The 20,776-nt window shown below is 38.5% G+C and overlaps 1 protein-coding gene across 2 annotated transcripts in view; it reads right to left on the bottom strand.

The window, feature by feature from the left end:
* Positions 1 to 20,776, bottom strand: part of DPP10 (dipeptidyl peptidase like 10) — a 544,973-nt gene that overhangs the window by 146,780 nt on the left and 377,417 nt on the right. For both annotated transcript variants that reach the window (XM_063341611.1, XM_063341610.1), the window contains exon 4: positions 6,117 to 6,211. In XM_063341611.1, coding sequence (XP_063197681.1) covers positions 6,117 to 6,211 — 95 coding nt within the window. The remainder of the gene's footprint in view (positions 1 to 6,116; positions 6,212 to 20,776) is intronic.

The raw sequence follows: 20,776 nt of genomic DNA, 5'->3' as shown, positions 1-20,776 counted from the left end.
CTTAGGAAATTATAAATCTCTCTGTATTACATATCTACATCTGTATCTGAATTTTAACCTAATGGTATAACTAAACACTGATGTATGGGAGTTCGTTAGCATTCATAGGTATTCAGCTCAAATTATCAGACAGGCATTGACCAAATGGCAATGCAGAACAGGAATCAGATGGGACAGAATTACACTAGCTCCAAAATGAGAAGGCATTTGGCACGTAGCCGTTTCCTCGGGTGGTAGCAGCAATCAAGGGAACGATGGGATTTTCGTTCCATTACCACTGCTGCGACTGAAAGGAGAAGATGGACCATGGGGAGGATAGATGGGAGAGCAACTGAGAGTGGAGCCTAGCGGAAGAGGAAGCCTTGTAGCAGTAAAAACAGGAGACCTCTGAGAAGGGAGTCAGGTTGTAATTAGGAAAATGCACGATAAATAGAATGTTGAAAAACTTGGGTTTTCAAGGTTACGTTTCTTGTGTCATCTGGGCATTTAATCTAGATCCAAACATGCTGCAATGCTATGTGCTGTAACTGTTAACCCTCAGGTTTCCTATCCAGTGTAAAAGATGAGTGTGGCTTTAAAACATGATCTAAGCTGAACTCTACCCTATGGGTGGGGGCCATCCTGGATGGGTGGTTCTCAAAAAAACAAACCAAATTCCCCAAACCCACCTGAAACTCCTCATGTAGTCCCAAAATACTTTCACACACATGAGGAGGTGACTGTAGGACATAAAAAAGACATGAACAGATCTGTGCAGCTCACCGGAGCCTCGCATCATTGCCTCCTAGTAGAAGATAACCTCTAGCCAGTAGATCACATAATTTTCTCCCTGCCATTCCCCATCTTTGATATAGTTAACCCTTAACTGTTTTCTATATCGAGGAATGATCTCATCAAGACTATTATTTAGAGAGATCCCACACAGAGCTACCCTAACCTGAAATTTTGGAGTACTGTCCCCTGCATTTTGTATGTTGAAACCTCCTTCATTTGGACAAAAACCAATGGCCACCACCAAACCACAGTGACTGCAAACCCTTCCATCCGTCGGACTTTCCCATCTCTATTCATAGTGGTGTGCTGCAACAATAAACCCTGACTCATAAAACCCCCTATACTGAAAAGGTTTTGCTGAGGGGGTTATTTAACATTTAAGAGGAGCATGGAAGAGCAGAGATAATGTTACAATGTTCATAACCACCTATTTACAACATGTCTGGGTCATTAAAATGTCCAGTGTTGCAAAAATTACTAATATTTATGTGGTTATATAATGTTGTTTAATGTATTTACCATTATTCACCCTTTCATTAATCTTTTACACAAGGCTCTTAAAATATAAGCACGTGAACTACTCTTGCAATTAAATCTACATTAATCAACAAAGGAACTGTAATTGCATTAAGATGCTGCACTGAGTTTCCCATCAAAAGAGGAAGGAGATGTGGTGGTGGCGAACACAAAAACAAAAACAAAAAAAAACATCAAAAAGAAGAGAACTATCAACAAGAAGGGCTGGTTTTGAACAACGCTCTGTAAAACTCCACCAAACGCCCCTGCCAGAAGCTCTGCTCAGACCAGCGCTCTCATTCTCTGCTTTTGGCTGCAAGGCCTCCACAGGGTTTTCACAACTGGGCTGCCACAGCCTAACCATGATTCATGAGCCCATAGTACTCCTGCTCCGCTCACCCTCCTGATGCCATCCCCTCATTAGCAGGCTGCAAGAAGTAACCCTTCTCTCTTCGTCCTTGTGTAAAAGATGGTCCACAGCAATCCGACAATACGACACACTTCAGGGCATATTCCTGGCAAGCCTCTGGAAACAGGTTTGCAACTTATTATTTAACTGCACCAGGATGCAGTTTCCCCTCGAGCTTGAAAAGAGCTGTGGAAAGGCACCGAAATCAAGGGAAGGAGCAAGTCAGGAATTGCTGGATTTAAGAGAAGTCCAAAGCATATAAGCTTTGGAGGGAAGCTGTTGTAAATAAATACCCTATTCTAGAGCTTCCAAACTGAAAACAATTATGCTTGTATGACCAGGCATTACAAATAAATCAAAAGCCTCTGATTTGATGATTCAAAATATATCCCGTCATCTACAGCCAACAGGCTTAAGGAGTCACGCTAGATTCATTTCTGACGCAGGATCCTGGACCGAGTGTTTGTTAGGGTGTGTGCATGGCATCTGAATAATTTTGCATACATCCACCACAAAATCAGTGGAACTAAGAGCTAACAAACAACAGTCTTACCACTTTCATAACTACTGCAGCTTTTATGAAGAGGGAGAAACGAAGGCAAAATTTCTAAAGGCTTCTTTCAGAGGAATTAACACATTTGGAAAGTACCATAACACAGTCCCTACATACATTTTTCTCTCATCTCTGTGTTTGCTTTTTGCATTTTGTTTTGGATTTAAGGATTGTAAAACAGACTAGAGAGGCTGAGCTAGAGGCGTGATAAGGGACCAGATGGACAACGTCCCCCGAGCAAAAGAAACCATGTGGTCCTCCATGCTCTCCTCTCCAGCTTGGCCAGACCCTGTGTGTGAATTGGTAACCTGCTCTTAGTGACCTTATGTAATAGTTGACGGCAAAAAGTGTAAACAAAATGCTTGTTAAACATTGAAATTACATAGATAAATGTGGCATAATGTTACTTATTTTGGAACTATAATGTGCAATAAAGTATTGTTAAATGCTGAAAAACTAGTAGGCATGTCACTTAACGATCATGGTGATAGGCACCTCAGATACATGATAGAGAACATATTGTAATCACACATCAAGGCAACATCACAAACATCAGGATGCCACACAGTGATTAATGTCTAGGGCTTTTTTTGGCTCCATTTAATAGAAGACTTGCCCAGCCTCCAGCTGTTAACATTTATATGCCGCTGGCTCAGAATATTAACTGTTTATTAGACAGCTTAAATAGGATGCACTACACGAATACACTCAGAGGCCAAATATGTATTAGAAAATTTCTTTAAATTATTATCTCCAGAGATGCCAACAGATATTCTTTGTGCTTTACAATATACTCTTTTCACTTCTGTCACTGTATTTGTTATCCACAGTATTGCTTTGCTGATAGTTTAATCATATAAAAGCCAGATTGTTTTACTAATAGATTGATTACAGAAAAGGATTCCATTGCAAAAGGATAAACGAAGTGCAGTAATTTCTTCTGCTTCTGAATAAAACCTCATGAAACTGGAAAGAAATAATTCAGCAACTCTGGATAGCTATTTTCCTATGGAAGAGAAATGGGCATCTGAGAATGACAAAACACTAGCCTTTCTTCTTTCCAGGTGCATGATTATTTTAAAAGGTATTTTTAAAGTTATTTTTAAAGTTTTGTGTTTGTTTTTTTGTTTGGTTTTCTTTTTAAATCTTATATATCTATAACATATATGGGGCTTTTTTTAAAAATGCATTCTGCTTTTTTGCTGATACACACGCATAGTGAGCGTAGCAGCTCTTCAGTAGGGCTATCTGACTTTTACACAATAAGCAACGCAAAGAAGGATGAAAGAAATGTACTTTGCACAAAAATGGCAGTCTCTAAGATGCAAAAGAAGAGCCAGTGATCTGTACACAATGGAAGACTGCTTCAGGGGACCAGTAATGAGGACAAAAGAAAATCTCTTGAGCTGCTGGTTCAAATGCAGCCCAATCAGCAGTGACAAAGAGTCGTTACTAGCCCCTTGCCTCTGTGCAATGAGTTTATCATGGCAGTTCAATTTTCAAGGGACAATTATCAACATTACTAAGAAAAACCTGGCATTTCTGCGGGCTGCTTGAGCAGAGGCGCAAACAGGAGAGGGAACACAGACTGAAAGCAGACTAATAACTCCCATCGAAAGGTGACTCTTCCATGACTAAAACCCTTTGATAGGGAAGAAACAGGGGACTTGCATTGCCACTGCCTATGTTGGATCTGTGTTGTATTTTTTATTAATACAAGACAGCTCTGCAGAGTCATTAAACCAGCACCACTCTAATTATGGACCAGTGATTAAGCAGATGTGACACTGAGCAAGGAAAATGTTTGATTAACGATCCAGGTGTCTAACTTTGGAAGAGTACATTTAGCAGCGTGAATTTGGAGACAATGGAGCTTAGAAGAACAGGACAGCTTTTGATTTCAGCCGTACAGTCTGCCCCTGTAACGTTACGATCTCCTGTTAGGATCGCTGGCCACCCTGTCAACAGGGAACTCGGCACAGCAATATTTCCCATTGCTCTCTGCCAAACATATAACAGCAAACTTATTGAGTCTTCTGCTCTGTTTTCAGCTTTTTATTCTACTTCCATATGAATAATCATTGCTGGAATTCACTTTATTTACCTCTAACGTTCTAAGCTTTTGACTGTGTACAGAGAGGAGCTTCACAGGATAAAACACACTTATGTGTTTATTTGTCTCTGTTCCATACACAACTGTTAAATGGTTGCTTGAGTATTATACATTTTGGATCAGTTTCCCACATCTAATTCAGAGTAGATATCTACTGTCTAGAGCTCTCTCAGTCTGTGTGACTTAAGGATAAATCAGTTCCATAAAAATCCCTGAGAAGAGCAACTTTCCAAAAAGAGGCGAGACTCGCAGCGTGAAGCAGCCTGTCCATACTGATCCATCATTACTTGGCAAGACTGGTTTAGCATAATGGCCTGACGAGCCTGTCATGCTGGCATTACACTTGACATGGCATGAGCCAAATACTTGCAGCCAAAAGTGTATGAATTCATCTGTGAGAAAACTCAAGTCTTGTCATTAAAGTCAAGTTTTATAGCCAGGGATGTCCAAGCAGCTGCTTGCATTCAAGTTATACGCTAAAGGCAATACATAGGCCTGACACAGTTAATCCTCTACTTAGCCAGACAAGTGCTCAGACACACATACATAGGTAAGAGGGAAAATGCTTCTGCAATACTTTCTGGTTTGTACTTTACAGAAATTCACCTTTTCACCCACTTTTAATTGTGTCTGCCAGTCTTTTTAGGGCTAGGAGGTACCCTGAGGCACATCCCAGCATATGGAATACAGAAAGGGAGCCTCGCGCACACTCCATTAAAATATAATTCTCTCCTCCCTTCTCCTTCATCTTTACATTGACCTAGGAACTCAGCATCAACTTCTTTCTCCTGAACTTCTGCTCTCCTTTTTCTAGTTCGAGGAAGAAAAGGTCATCCGGGACTTTATGCTTTGAAATGAGGAATCTGTATCAACAAAGGCCAGGAGCAGACCAGGAATAAAATCAGCCTTTGTCAAAGACCGCTGATGAAAATGAGTCATCCTTTTGGGTCTGCAGGTGCAAAACATTTTACTAAATTAAAAATACAGGGATTAACAATAACAGCCAGTGGTCTGTATGGAGTATTTATGAAGAAAGATTGACAAGTCACGCATTTATGCTGCAAAACCCCGATAAACGAGAATTACAGGGTAGGATATAAAGTGGTATCACTGAGAACAACAGCACCAACCAAAGGAAAAGAAAATGTAGACTACAGCATTAAAGCATTTCTTAGCAATTACTGCCAGTCAGAAATATATGCAAACCATTCATGTGTATACTATTTAGTGGTCAAGAGGAATAATCCCCAACCATCTAGTTTGCCATTAAAGCACAGAGGAACAAGTAAAACAGAGATTAACAGGACTAGGAAATACATTTTTCTTTGCATATTCAACTGCTTAAAAGAAAATCTTCATATTACTTTTGAACACTCCTCCCCTTTTGTAACAGGGAAAAGCTGTCAACATTTTGAGTAGCATTCCTCCATGCTATGAAATTTCTTATTATAATAGACATCAGGTAGATTCACCAGCACTATGCCTGTTCAAGTGGCCTGAACCAAGCATGGACTACAGCCAACAACATCCTCCAATATCTCAGTTATTTACACGTAGGTTGAATAAAACAACAAATAAGTTCAGCCAGAAATTGTGCACTGACAGAGGAATGGATTATACTTTGCATTTATATATAATCTACTCCAGGTTATAAACATTTTCCATAACCTTTCAAGATAACACTCTCTCACTCCTGTTGCAGGAAAAAATGCTAGCAGACTTACACTAAGAAATGAGTAAATATTACTTACAAAAGTTGTATTTTCCAATAATAACGTAGTTGTATTTGTTTCTACATTCAGTTCAACAACATGTCCATTCCTATTTTTATACACCACTGCTGTATCTGCAACAACAAAGGCATTAACAGTTAGGAAACACATTGAGTATTTATAATACAACATATGTATTTATAATACAACATCTGTAAAGAAAACCAGCATATTACAGTCATTACAATATCTTCATTACAATAACTAAACAAGACTGAGAGAAGAATTGCACTCATAGTATCTAGTTCTGTTGATCTGCCTCGTGAGCTTCAAAAATGCGAGTTTATGCCATGTAGCATGTTCACCTCACTCAAAAATATGATTTCACTTAAATGGAAACATTTTCTGCAGCAAAAAATGGGATTGTTGTGAATGAACATAAAACTGCTCTCTCCTAGATATCACTGTGACTCTGACACCTTAAAGTCCAACCATATTCACTATGAAAAGAGCCATATACCAAAGTAAAGTTTTGCAAAGAAAAAAGCTTTTGCCGGACAACATATTCCCATAGCTCCTTAGAAGAGATTCTAACAAAACTTCTGTATTATTCTGTATCTCTGGTAACTGGATTGACAAAGATATGTACCATATCTTAAGATCTATGGTCCTATAAGGTCCTATATGATTAGTGCTGGGCCACAGAATACGAGATTGTCACATAAACTGAATGATAGCAAAGGATGGTTAAAGCTGAATAGGTCCATTTGTAGAACATTTAAAACACTGTGGGATGAATTGGCGTATTTTTTTCCTTCTACCACTTACTTGATTAATAAGTTTCTGTAAGAAAAACAATCAAATACACCTGAATTAAAGAAAAAAAAAGTTACAGAATTAATTGTGGCTCCTATGAAAAAGGTTTTGTGTCTGTTTGTACCAATACCTGCAAAATTACCAAGAAATACATAATAACTACATAAGCCTTGATTTAAAAAAAAAATTGGTTCCAAATTTCCCGCTATTTATAATACGAGACTGAATGGATTGACTGCTGATTCTTTCATGTCATTTAAAACCCAATTAAGAGATTTATATTTAATCAAATGAAACTATTTTGTTATAAAAATGTAGAAAGCATAAGGAAATTTCTAAATTATGCCTAAAGGAAACAGAAAAGAACTTTACTAATCCTCAGTAATGTTGAGAAGTTTATTACAGATCCCTGAATTTTGTCAAGTGGGAAGTAAACATGACTGGAGAACAAGCTTGTGCTATCATAAAAAATATGCTTCACTTATTCAGAAAAATGTAGCTGTATTTTAATTGAGTCCACAGAAACTCTAGATATACAGCACTACTGAATGTCCTCTGTTACATTCTATAAAATTCATCAAACCTCATTTTAAGAGCTTATTTTAGGATCATGGCTGGGAAGTGGGGTGGGATTGATGGAGTTTAGGACTGGATTATCGGAGCTGTTGTTTAGGAAGATAAATTAGATTGTGAAACGCGGAATTAATAGCACCTTCTTATAAAGAAAAAGATTTCAAATATTCATTTTAAATAAAGAGGTAACACTTTGTAGAAAGTTATTCTGGTTTTAGGTTTCTGGCTAATGAGAACATTAAAGTTTTTTCAACCTTTTTTAGGGTTTTTTGCATGTATTCTTTTAGGTACCCCCGCACTGAAAATCCCCAATGATATCATACCACAGTGCTAAGCAGTATTATAGAAAAAAGAAAGTTGTCTGGACAAAGAGCTGTCCCCAGTTATGAGTAAACCATAATGTGGGAAATGGCACTTAAAACCCTGAGACAACTAGCCATGTTCAGTTCCCCTGCTTGAACACTGCTCTGAACAATGCACTCGTGAGACTAATATGCTACCCAAATCCAAACAACAATATCAGAATGTAACTGCTTTTCAGTTATCTACTTTTCTACATGTCACGTACATTTGGCCAACAAGATTTATAGCATCAAATACAAGAGAAGAAAGTTCAAAGACAACTGGGTCATATATATGACCTATATACAGTTAGGGAAGAGTTGATGACAAGTATGAACATTGGGATGTGTGGAAGAGTTCAGCAAAGGAGATGACAGAATCAGCAGTCCTAGGATGTTTTTTCTTAAAGACATGCTTTAGATCTTTATGTGAAGAATTAGTTTAGTCTGAAAGTGGGTAAAAATATAAAAGGTTGAGTTTGGATGGCTGTTGAGATCTCTTCTGGCCTGGAATCTGTGGATTTGACTCCCTCTATTGACTTTCTCATCCTCTTCTGCAATGAATCTTTGGGAGTACAGGTTTGACTGCACAATATAACTTGTGTTTGTAGCTCCGTGCTAAGAGAATTTTAATAAAAATCTCAAACCGGGAGTATTTTAGTTGACTGCTTGTGGGATCAAGGGATATTTATTTTTCCTTCTGATGCGTAACTTGTCTCCTGTTTGCGCCTTCTACTCCACTTCCCTACAAACTATCAAATATTGATCTCAGCTGCAGATGGGATACTGGGGTTGGTTAGTGCAGCATCCTTGTTCAGAGAATCCACGTGGGTCGATGCCTGGATTGATGCTCAAAGGCACAGTATGCAAATTCCACAAATCTCAGAACAGAAATTTTCCCAGGCAGGCAAAATGGACCACCGCTCTGCTCTTTCTCCCTGCCTCACCCTGCAGCAGGTGGTTTAGTTTACCTGCTCAGATGGTTCGGGTTACAGCTTACCAAATTGATTCACTCGATTGCAGGGGTTTCAACAAAGACTGACATAAATATCATTCTTGTTCTCTGGTTTACATATTCAAGGTTTTTGATCAGAACTGTAGTGTCTAGTTTAATTAAACTAATTGGGTTTGTTAGAAGACAGACTTAATGACTGTTAGAATAAGGAAACAACCTTGGTGATTCAGCAGTCACTCTGATATAAACAGACAGAAAAAGGCAGGATAGGCTCAGCTATTACTATAGGTAACTGTCTTTGGGAAGATTTTATTCCACCTTGATTCCAAGCTTATTTCTAAACCTGACTAGCAGACATGCAGCTCTGTAGACCAAACCTGCTGCTCAACAGGTTCTTTGCAACTTATTTGGCTTTCACAAAGAATGCATCATTAAATAAAACATTACATGAAAACAAACTTTAAAACCAAAATTATTCGGTGATTATTGCAGCATAATAATTTTACCTGAGTCAGTAACATAAATATTATACCCTCTTACAGAATTATATAGAACCAACAATAAAGTAATTTACCATTGTGAGGCTAAATGTCCAAATTCTTATGATATTGCATGTTTTTAGAAGTAAATCTTTTCATCATGTGCTCTATCTCTAGGCAAAGAATGTGGAACACGTGTTCTGCTGAAATGATTAATCCATACAATTTAAATCATAGTTTGGATGTATATATCAATATCATAAAAACAGCCCTCAGTGATGCAACTATTATGTAAATATTGCATCATCATCATCTCGGGTGTTTTTTAAGATGAAAGTAGCATTTCATATAAATAGTTTTACTAAGGCTATTGTTCATGTTTTAGGTTCAACAGTGGTAAAGGTTCTGCTCAGGATCAGAACTGCAGGAGATGCAGCTCTATACTGTGCTTGGCCTAATATATATTGTTCCAGGGAATGCCAGAGTACAGGCAAAATACCATAAAATGCAAAGAAATCAAGGCAAACCTTTCTGTATTTGACAAACAGCTTGACCCCCACCAATTCTGCAATAACTTCTCTACCTTCATCTATTGAATTGACAATGCTCTGCCACTTCCAAAATGCTACTGAATTCATTCGCAGCACTCACTGCTCCATATATATTCACATTATCTAAAAACATTCAGGGCCTTTTACATTCTAATGAAAAATTATGTATTATTTGGGGGAAGAAATGGACTAACTCCCATCCTGAATTACATCACCATCATTGAAAATCAAGCCTTAAATTGTGCTAGTGTAAGAATTTGGACCAAGATCTATATGGCCTGTAACGATTTCGCTTTCTGAAAGCAGGACACTGAATCGTGGTGGTTTACTTGATGAGCATAAACTCCTATTTCACATGTCACTGAACTTAGGCAGCTCGTCCTGTAATTTAAATTACACAGACTGGGTTGAAAGGGCAAGTTACCACATACTTTAAAGCAAACCTGAACTGTGACTAAACCTCCATGTTCCAGACACTTACCATTGTTTAGAGCCAGCCTCTATTATCTTTTCTCAAAATTACTGTATCTGTAAGCAATGCTATGAGAAGTGGTATCTAGACTGCAACTGCTTTGCCAAATAAATCTTCCTAGTATTTCAAACAACAGTTGTGCGATGTGAGTCCACCGAGCTGTTTCTTTATTCTCTTTCACTAGTATTCCCCAAATGAAAATTAAATGTTCTTTCACCAACGTGAAAGACAAGACTTCTTAAAGAGAGCCATTGCACGTTACTTCACGAGGATACAATTAATATTAAGTAGGGCAACTGATGGGGACCCTGTTCGAGGGCAGGGCCCAAGGAGTTTGCTGGGGATACAGCAGCATCAGTACTCAGGCAGTTTTTTGCACAGAAAACATTGGATATTAAGGCAATCCATCAGGCTCAAAAGCGTAAGTAGCATCTAAAAAGTGAAGGAAAGAGGAGGACAGACATCCGAGCAATGCTGAAAATCTGCTCCACAATATCTAGAATAAGGAGGCCTCAGGGCAGTCTTCTGAAATTACCGATAGTGTTAACCTGAAGACCATAAATGCTTGTTTTCCCATTGAAAATATTTACTAGTTTTTGGTTTGTTTAAATAAAATACTGCTTTGCAGCACAAACAGCAGCATTAGCAAATCAGAGTTCTCGTTTTCCTTATATTTTACATTTTTTTAAATACAAACATAAGAGAAAGTTGATACCTTGCTGTCAACACATATGTCAATCAGCCTTTGCTGTACACGGTATTATTAGAACTGCAGATGGCATTTCATTAAATTGATTATAGAAAATGTCATGCTAATTAAAATAGAGAATGCTTTCTGATTTAATGAAGAGGAGGTGCTAGACAAATCTTTGTCTAATTAAGTGTTTTCTAATTAAATAAAATAATAATTTACAAAGATATTACAGATACAGACCAAATTTCAATATGCCAAATAAGTCACGTGTCAGCTGAGCAAGAGTTTCACTGCTTTTCTAAAAGTTTAGGGTCTTGATCTTAGAATCATAGAATGGTTTGGGTTGGAAGGGACCTTAAAGATCATCTAGGTCCAACCCCCCTGCCATGGGCAGGGACACCTCCCACTAGACCAGGTTGCTCAGAGCCCCGTCCAGCCTGGCCTTAAAAACTTCCAGGGATGGGGCTTCCACCACCTCTCAGGGCAACCTGTGCCAGTGTCTCACCACCCTCATGGTGAAGAACTCCTTCCTAACGTCCAGTCTGAATCGACCCATCTCTAATTTTAATCCATTCCCTCTAGTCCTACCATTACCCGACATCCTAAGAAGTCCCTCCCCAGCTTTCTTGTAGGCCCCCTTAAGATACTGGTAGGTCACTATAAGGTCTCCTCGGAGCCTTCTTTTCTCCAGACTGAACAACCGCAACTCTCTCAGTCTGTCCTCATAGGAGAGGTGCTCCAGCCCTCTGATCATCCTCATGGCCTTTCTCTGGACACGTTCCATAGTAGTCCTTTCAAAAGAATGTTTATTCTATACTAGTTTTATAATGTAAACTGTGACTCTTCTAGACAATCTTTCATTATATAGAAGATCCCCTGTTCAAAATACCTTGCAAAGTTGTAGGCACGGTTAATTCCTGTACATTCTGACTTCTACAGGCCTTCTACTTCCCTTCTTACGCCCAACACAAATGAACCAAAAACCAGGTGGAGATCTTACAGCACAGTAGCTACAGAAACAGAAGCAGCACAGGCACAGTAGCATCCCACCAGAGACAAGCAAATTAGCTCTGCTGAGAAGGTGGACTTTTCAGTTATTACATGGAGCTAAATTAACATGAAGACAAGAGCCTGAGAGAGCAGATCTGTTATGCTAATATTAATGGAATAATCAGCCTAATCAAAAATAACCTGCTTTTTTTTTTTTAATTATGCTTTATGATATGTTGTATATTTGTGCGGAATTGGGTAACTAGCACAAACTGGGAGCACAGGCGTTTGCACAAATCGTATGCTCCTTCTTTCTTCAAATCCAGAATAAAGTGACTCTGGATTGGTCCAGATAATTCAAATCTCCATCCTTAACCAATGTATCCTCCTCTTTTCCTAATCTTATTGTCAGATATCATACCGAGTCTTGCTCATCTCATGCCAGTTTTCAGTGGTCCCGATTACTTTGGTATATCAATATATGAAAATCTTCAACACTCTCAACAGTCACTATTAATTTACAAAATCACAGATTTCTTCTCTATCATGCAATTGCACAGGATCCTGCCTCATTATTACAACTGCTGATATTGCCCTGCCAGCACTTCAGACTGGACAAAGGAAGTAGACAGCTCTTGAATATTAATAAATCCGCTGAGGGATTGATTTACAAGAACAAAATACAACAGTGAAATATACCATGGAGTTAAACTTGCATTCTTGAGTTTGAACTGAAGCAGGTGAGGAAAAATTCACTGCAGAGCTGTGGGAGGCAATAAAGTGTACAGCGACCACCAGCCACAGGTAGTCTGTGACCAGCTCAGCTGGAAGAACACGACTGTCTGCTGCCTAAACAAGTCATTTCTGTACATGTTAGAAAGATGTAAACACAAGGGAAGGAGCTCAATTACTTCACAGGACAACAAAGACATAGCTAGATGTATTGAATGCATGTAATCATGGAGAATGTAGGTAATAAGGTCCCAGTGACTGTACTGGGGCTCTACCCAGACATGCTGTGGAATACAGGCATGCTGTAAGTTTAGTTTTCACAGCAAAACTAAATCATCACACCCAGGGTTTTGAAAGATACATTCCTCTTCTCTGTACTGCCACAATAACACAAAGCTGTTCTAATTTAGAAATTCCAAAGTTTTTCCTACAAGTTTACCAATTTATTAACTGGTAACGTAAATTGCCACCCCGTGAGGACTTTGGCCCTGCCAGCCATGGCAGATACCAGAAATAGCTTGCTGAAGCTATTTCTTCTCCAGTCTTCCTGGATGGAGAAATTTTCCTCCAGTTCTCTTCTACTCCCCTGGGACTCTGCTTGGGAGTGAGCACAGCACCTCCACATAGATCTGCTCACTCAGAAGTCTCAAATCCAGGCTGCCCCAGCAGGGTCTGTCTCATTTTCTCGATTTCAAGAGCACGCTCAGAGTAACACAGCTATAGCGGAGTTCCAGCTTTCTGAAATGGTCAATACACCACGTGACAGCAAGATGTTAACTTACATCATTTACGGAGCTGTCTAACAATTGCAAAAAGTTGAAAGAAAATAGCAGTTATCCTATAATTAATCTCCTATCAGAAGTAATAAAAGTCTCCTTCACTTTAGAACACAACTGGACAAAGCACTACAAAGCAAATGAATAAAAATAAATGAAAAAGCAAAGACTTAAGTGTGTACTAGCATAAATGGGAAGCAGCTATCTAACCCAAAGGGCAATCAGTTGATGGACTAAAGCACAAGATTTGACTATTTTTCCATTCTTCCTCAACACTTTCCCCATTCTACTTTTTTTGATGCAGAAATCTCCATCTGTATTTCTGTCATTACTGGGAGGAAAATGTTAGGGATATTCATTTTCTCCCCTAGAGCAAAGCACTAAACATGATTTCATGGTGTTAAAAGCTAGGATAATAGACTTGAGTCTATTAGTCTGTTCCAATTTGTTTGAAATGCAATTAACAGTAAATCATCACCAAGGGGAGGGGAAGGGGCAGTATTCATGGCAGACACAGCGCCTTCCTAAGAGGCTACATCACTGCTCATGGGCCATGCAACCCCAGTGAGGTCCACTGGGTTACTACTCCTGGATACCTTATGGCACATACACTTTTATTTAGCTGTTCTCTCTGTAAAAAAAAAAAAATAAAAAATATAGGGACTTCAGATTGGAAAATGTGCTGTACTTAAGGTGCTAAAAAATTTAAAGAGTAAGGAAAGTTGTACCAGCACTTTGGTTTTCTCACCCCACATTGTGCAATGATGGTGATACCTCAGACACTGGTGTAGATGTAATTTTGCCAGACCGGAACATTCCACCATTTCCTAAATTTCCCATAAAACTGCTCAGCTTTCAAACTACGTGGAAACATTTTTGGTCATGGATAAAAAAATAATCTCTGGTTGCTCTCTTGCATTGCACTGAGGACCATTACTAAGCCAGCTTGGCTATGGACTCGCCCAGCTGTTCCCCAATTAATGTACATGTCCCTGGACTATTGAGACAATTAGGGAACAAATTGTCAGTCTCAGTCACGCATTCTATACCAGCCTCTTCCCTAGAGAGATAACAAGGTATCTCAATACAGCAGCACTTCTCTGACAGCCTCAGGAGTTGACCTTTCTGCTGAGACTCTCAAGAAGACAAGCCAGACGGGACACAGACGGCTTTGCTTTGGAATGAGCAGCGTGGCCCAGGCCAGATTTCACACAGATTACTGAATTGGCAAGACTGCACCTTCAGAGAAGATACAATGATTTCAAGGACTAAACAATTACATGCGTCTCTACTCCTATATAGTTTTAATTTCAACCTGCAATAGAAATGTGAACTTCCTGTGCCTCTCAAGCACTCCTGAGAGCTCATGATCGTTCCTACTTCCATGGTGCTCTAGATGCGACTGGCATTTCATAGACAAGCCCCGCAAGTGAGAAAAATAAAATTCAAGGACTGTGTACATATCACAGTAAAAGACCAATCTCTGGAGCAACTGTGGGGCTGCAGATTGTTCACGCCCTTTTGTCCACATGAAGGCGTCTCAGCGGGTTCATTCAGCCAGAGCCAATGGCTCAGTGCCTCCCATCACGCTCAAGCTTGGGGCTTGCAGTGAAGAGATCACAAGTATAATACTGAAGAGTCCTCAGGACTGTCCTTCACAAGCTGCGTAATGTAGCCCTTAAGAATCTAGCACCCACAGCAGAGGACATCAGGCAAATGAGGTTATAGTGTAGGATTTCCAGGTTTACGCTGACAATGCTGATGCTTATTGTTTACCACTCTCCAGCTAATTTCTGTAGTACATGGAAATTGTGCTAAGTAAACTTCATCTTGAAGAAATTATAATCAAAATAGAGGATACAGAGCATGTGATTATGCAATGTAATATCTAAGCCCTAAGTGAGAGCAAGGATAGTCTAGAGTCAGATTATTCCCTACTGAAGAAACGTGCAGATGTTTTTTTGGAAAACAAGTATTCACAGGCACTTGAAAGGTGAAACAAATACATGTATACTATCAAATTAGTTTTACCCAGATCTTATGTTTCATTCAGGATGGGATGAACTTCTACCAATGTATCATAACTGTCCAACTTTAGTCAATGAAACCAGAAGACAATACATTATGTCCCAAAAGCAAAAATGCCTATTAATCCCATTAAATACCAATTTGCAGAGTATGATGGTGGCAAATAACATTCCCATTCAGTGCTCTACTGTCCTTAATTTTTAATGACTATTCCTTTCTTCAGAATAAGCATTCTACTGTAATGGAAACAACAATCACCAAATTTACCATGCCTGGCATTACTATTATAAGACTGCATCACACACACAAAAAAATTACCTCATTAGCCATTAGACAAGCAAACTCTTCTCTGTAATGAATGGGTTGACTGTCTTGAACCTTGGCCCATAGTCAATACGGGGAGAGAATAATCTAAGACTGAAAATAATGCTGATTATCTGCTGGAGTGTGTCATAATACTCAACGACCAGGAGAATATTTAATTCTATCCAGACTAATTGGATGGCTCTCCACTGCCTTTTCCATGACTAGTACATCACAGAGGGCATCCCCTTTTCACAAATGGTACTGGATCTTCAGTCCTCATCAAAACAAGGAAAATATTCAACAGACAAAAATGCTTTGTATTTATTTACTAATATGAAAAGATATTAATAACAGAAATACAGATGGTTTCCTTATGAACACACGGTCTCTTTCTTGAGGCCCTGCAGATGGGGATGCAAGCACCCTCCAGTGCCGCAAACACACTGCCACTGGGGTTAAATGCTGCTATTTTGGCTAGGTGTGAACAAGGCGTCTCCACAGCTCAAAGTCTGAGCCTCTACCTCTAGAAATAGTTATATCACATCAACTGGATGGTAATAATGTACAGTATTTGAGAGGGCGAACATGCAGTAGAAGGGATTGCTAATTATCTGTGAAATTCAATGCCCTCTATTTTTTATTACTTTGTGAGAGTATTTGCTAACTATTGAGTAGCAAAAGGTAAAAATTTGTTATCTTAGATATGTAATTTAAATCTACTCCGAAATTCTGACATATGGAAAACAATAAGACATATTTCACAACTATCAATTTGCTGCCACTGAAAATGAAATTAAATTTAAAAATATGATGCTGAATAGCAAATTAAGTATCTATGTGCAACAGAAATTATTCTTATTTTAATAAATATTCATCATTATGGCAGTAGGTACAAAAAATTCAGTAAGCCACTAATGCATTTACTCTCAGCGCTTTTCAGTGAGATATTTACCATGTGCTTCAATTTCATTGCACTGAATCCAGCAGCTTTGCTAGAATTTCGACATCTTTGTTAAAATCCTGGCTGTACTGGAGTTAATGAGAGTTTGGCTTCACAGTGCAGTGGACCCACAATTTAGCAGGTGCAGCTAAATGTCACAGAAATACACAATTGACAGGAATTGTGGTTTTTTTTATTTTATACTATCAAAGGATAAACAAAACATTCTAAGTCATTATAAAAATAAACAAAAGCAGGCAATTTTCTGTTCACACTTAATTTTTTAACCTGCTTTTTTCCAAAATAGCAGGTGTCTCATTCTGATTTACGAGAAAAACATGTTGATTAAATGAAGATCATTAGCTCTTGATAATTATCATGCAACCAGTAACATATAAATCACATCAAGGCACTGTTTTGTGATTTTATTTGCATCTTTTTATGAACCTAAAATACCAGTCTATATTAAATTATTTCTACTGATCAGTAATCTGGACTTTGAATAGAAATTAGACATTCAAAAGTCACATGTGCCATTAAATTTTTGGCCTAGAAGTATTAAATCCTGTGTATCTAAATTTAACTTATGAAATGCAAGCATTTTAGAGGCCTTGTTTTCATACGTTTTCATTACCTACCATACTATTGGAGTTCTTGTGAAATACCCATGCTAGCTAATTTGAAAATTAAATGGTGGGAGTGTAGGTCCCTAATCAACATAGATATGGAAACGCAGATTTGGCACCAACATTTGAAAACACTGGCAGAATCTCCTTTGGCATTCATTTGTTTTGGATATCATTGTCTAGTCTGGACATGTAATTCCACTGGTCTGCTGAAGCGTGGGGTATTAGACAGGCAGTGCCAGTAACTGGGGGATCACCAGGACAGTGCTTATCTTGATCCAGAGGGTCCTGTCCCACGTGGCACACTCAGTGCAAGCTCCGTAAAAGTAGGAAGCGGGTCTGGAGGATGAAATGACCTAGGAAACAGTCACACGCTCAGGATGCAAACAGAAAACTCAGACCTAAAGCTCAAACTCATACAAACAACCCTTCTGATGAAAACAGATCAACTAAAGCCCCTCATACTGGCCTAGAAAGGATTCTGGTTGTGTTTTGGAGCACTCGTCAGCAGATTTTATTTGGCTCAAAGACGAAGTCTTAGTTCCAAAGGGAAAAAGACACAAGCAATTAAGTTTCTGTCTTAACATTATCTTAATGTGCTTTACTTTACTTCAAAATTACAAAGGTGACATGTTAGTTAGGGACACTTTGTGCAGCTCACCTATGCAATTAATTTAAAATAAAATGTAGCTCAATGGCAATATTACAACAAGAAGAACATCAAGGAAAGGTTGAACAATGGCACTCGTGGCAAGCCAACAACTGTTCTCTAACAGCGTGAACATCTGGTGGCAATTTCACTGCATGTTGCCCACAAAAGGAGCAGCACAGATCTGCTCCAGGTGTGACATACAAGTGAAACAATAGAACTTTTCTCCATACTTTAGTCATACGTTAATTTCAAAGAATAAATATTTAAATTACGGTTCCAAATTTATCCGACCAATTATTCTGGGGAATTACGCTACTTACCTGCTTCTGATCATATAATTCAAGCAATTAATCTTTTATTTTCCATTTGTATTATGCTCCCCTTTCAGATTAACATCGTTATTGATTTTATTAGTTTCTGGTCTTCCCTAAGTAGAAGTGTCAATTGAAATGCTAACTTCATTAGTTAATCTATACTTGCTTAATAACACCTTTAGACACATAGAAATTATTCTAGTAAAAGTTTAACACACCTGTTCGTATATTTTTAATTTTTACACCCAAAAAACCCAGGAAAATAGTTGGAAGGATTGGATAAGATAGATGATGAAAAGTGAAAAATATATACCCAGTGCTCGTAATCTATAACTATTAAAATACATGGATCCATAATCAGCACCACTATGTCCTGAGGAATCCCTGAACAGAAACCCTTGCTTTTTCTCCTCTACTCCATTACCAAGGATGTTTTATTACAGGGCATGGAAGAAGGGCTGATCCACAAACATTAACAGCAATGAAATTTGTTTTGGTGTAACTGTGCCTTTGGCAGAACATCCCTGTTTTCAAACCTAAATATTTTGCTTTGGAAGAATATTAAGTACCTTGCTAAATGAGAGATATTAACTTTATTTACATTTATTAATTTTTATCATCTTTATTAAACATTTTCCTGATGCTGAATTTGTCCAACAGATTTTGCTCTATTATTTTCATTTTCCATGCAATTAAAAAAAACCCTCATGCACCAAATCAGGACATAGATGGAAATATTCCAACTTTTTCCAAATGCAGATCACTTTCAGTAGTTCTAAACACAAATTTTATTCTAGTTTACAGGTTTAGATTTCAGTCACTGCAGGGAAACTACTTAGCAGTTCCGTGTCCTCACCTCCAATACATAAAGTGGATTTCGTCTTCCAAATTAAATATTCCAACTATATAAAGGCTGGACAGCCAGAACTGATGTAAAGAGAATAAACTGCATTCATTATACACAGCAGATTCAGAGATTTCAAGGCCAAAAGGGCCCATTATGGCCTGCTCTCTTGAATTCTTGCAGAGCACAGATTACAGGATTTTGACCTGCAGTTCCACCACCAGGCCTATAATTTCCTGTTGGGTTTTCTTTTTATAAAAGCATGCAAACTTGCTTAAACACTTTAATGCAGAATCCACTGTATCTCTTGATATTATAATATGACCTGACAAAAGAGAAAAACAAACCCTACCATGATGCCATTAACACCTTACCTAAAGATAGACCTTTCACTATAATAATACCTGGGGGAAGTATCAATAAAAGAAATCCACTTAATTTTACAGTGTAATGTGAAACACACTAAGCAAATGCCAGAACTTAAAGCCTATTCTGCTCTGTTCTGTTCCGTGGAGCGCACTGCTCTTTGAATCCAGTTTGTGTCACTGAAACAATCACTATTAGGGTAAAAATACAAAATTCTATCTAAACTTCTCCAGCGTACTGCAAACATACCTGTGCGAACTGGCCCAACACTGTTGCTTCAGCGTTTTGCCATTCAAGGCCTTAGCATAATCACTTCAACCGCTTCATTTCCCCTAATCCATTATAGGAAAGAGCCTCAAATACTTCCCCTTTGATTATCATAACTTTGCACAGAAGAAACATATTTGTGCTATATATTACACATATAAAGAAAAAGCAAATGATTATACTTGCAAGTCCATCAGGATCTGTGCTTTCCAAAATGATAAAGGGCTTAGAGAAATACAGTTTAAAAATTTATGGAAGCAGGTTTCCTGTAAACGTCCCTACCCAGCACTGACAGCAGAGATACCTATGATCAGCTGTTGCTGCCCGGCTCAGAGCCATGGGAGGGTTTTGGACTCAAAAGTCTCAGTAAATAGGATCCAGCCAAGAGGGCTGTAACCACCTGTAGGGACAGGCTACATCTCACATCTGCACAGCACACTGGCAACAGAGATATTCCACTTTTTACCTCCAAGAAAAGAACCCACAAACGGAGTTTCCTAGGAAGAAACTACTTGCTAGGAAGAAAATAGCTACTGTATTTGAGGATGGATGTCTTGTTCCAAGCTCGGGCCGAGAACCCTTGGCCTGATACCAATGACTCTGAGAAAGAATTTTCATGTTTCTTACTCAGCAGAAGGGCAGAGGAAGAAAGCTTCCAGGCTCCCCTCGCCATAACCTGGTTTGGGGGAAATGACAGGAGAGGAGAGAAGTGCTTTAATTCTCACTTCAAAAAGAAAAAAAAAAAAAAAAATCGAAAGTAGCTAGCTCTTGGCAAGAGCAAGTTACTTATTCCCTACAGCAAGGAAAGCAGCTGGGAGAAAACGGTAACTTTCAAAATATTTGAAACTCATCACTGGCAAAGTTTGGCACGGCTCGGCTCTGGCTCTCACTGCAGGACTTAATCCCTGTTCTTCCTACCTCTAGGAAAAATATTGGGAGTATACACAAAATCATGCAAAGAAAAATATATTCAGTAT

The sequence above is a fragment of the Chroicocephalus ridibundus genome, chromosome 7, assembly GCF_963924245.1.
Source record: "Chroicocephalus ridibundus chromosome 7, bChrRid1.1, whole genome shotgun sequence".
Classification (NCBI taxonomy): Eukaryota; Metazoa; Chordata; class Aves; order Charadriiformes; family Laridae; genus Chroicocephalus; species Chroicocephalus ridibundus.
The sequence above is the reverse complement of the archived record's forward strand: the minus strand, read 5'-3'. Positions and strand labels throughout refer to the sequence as shown.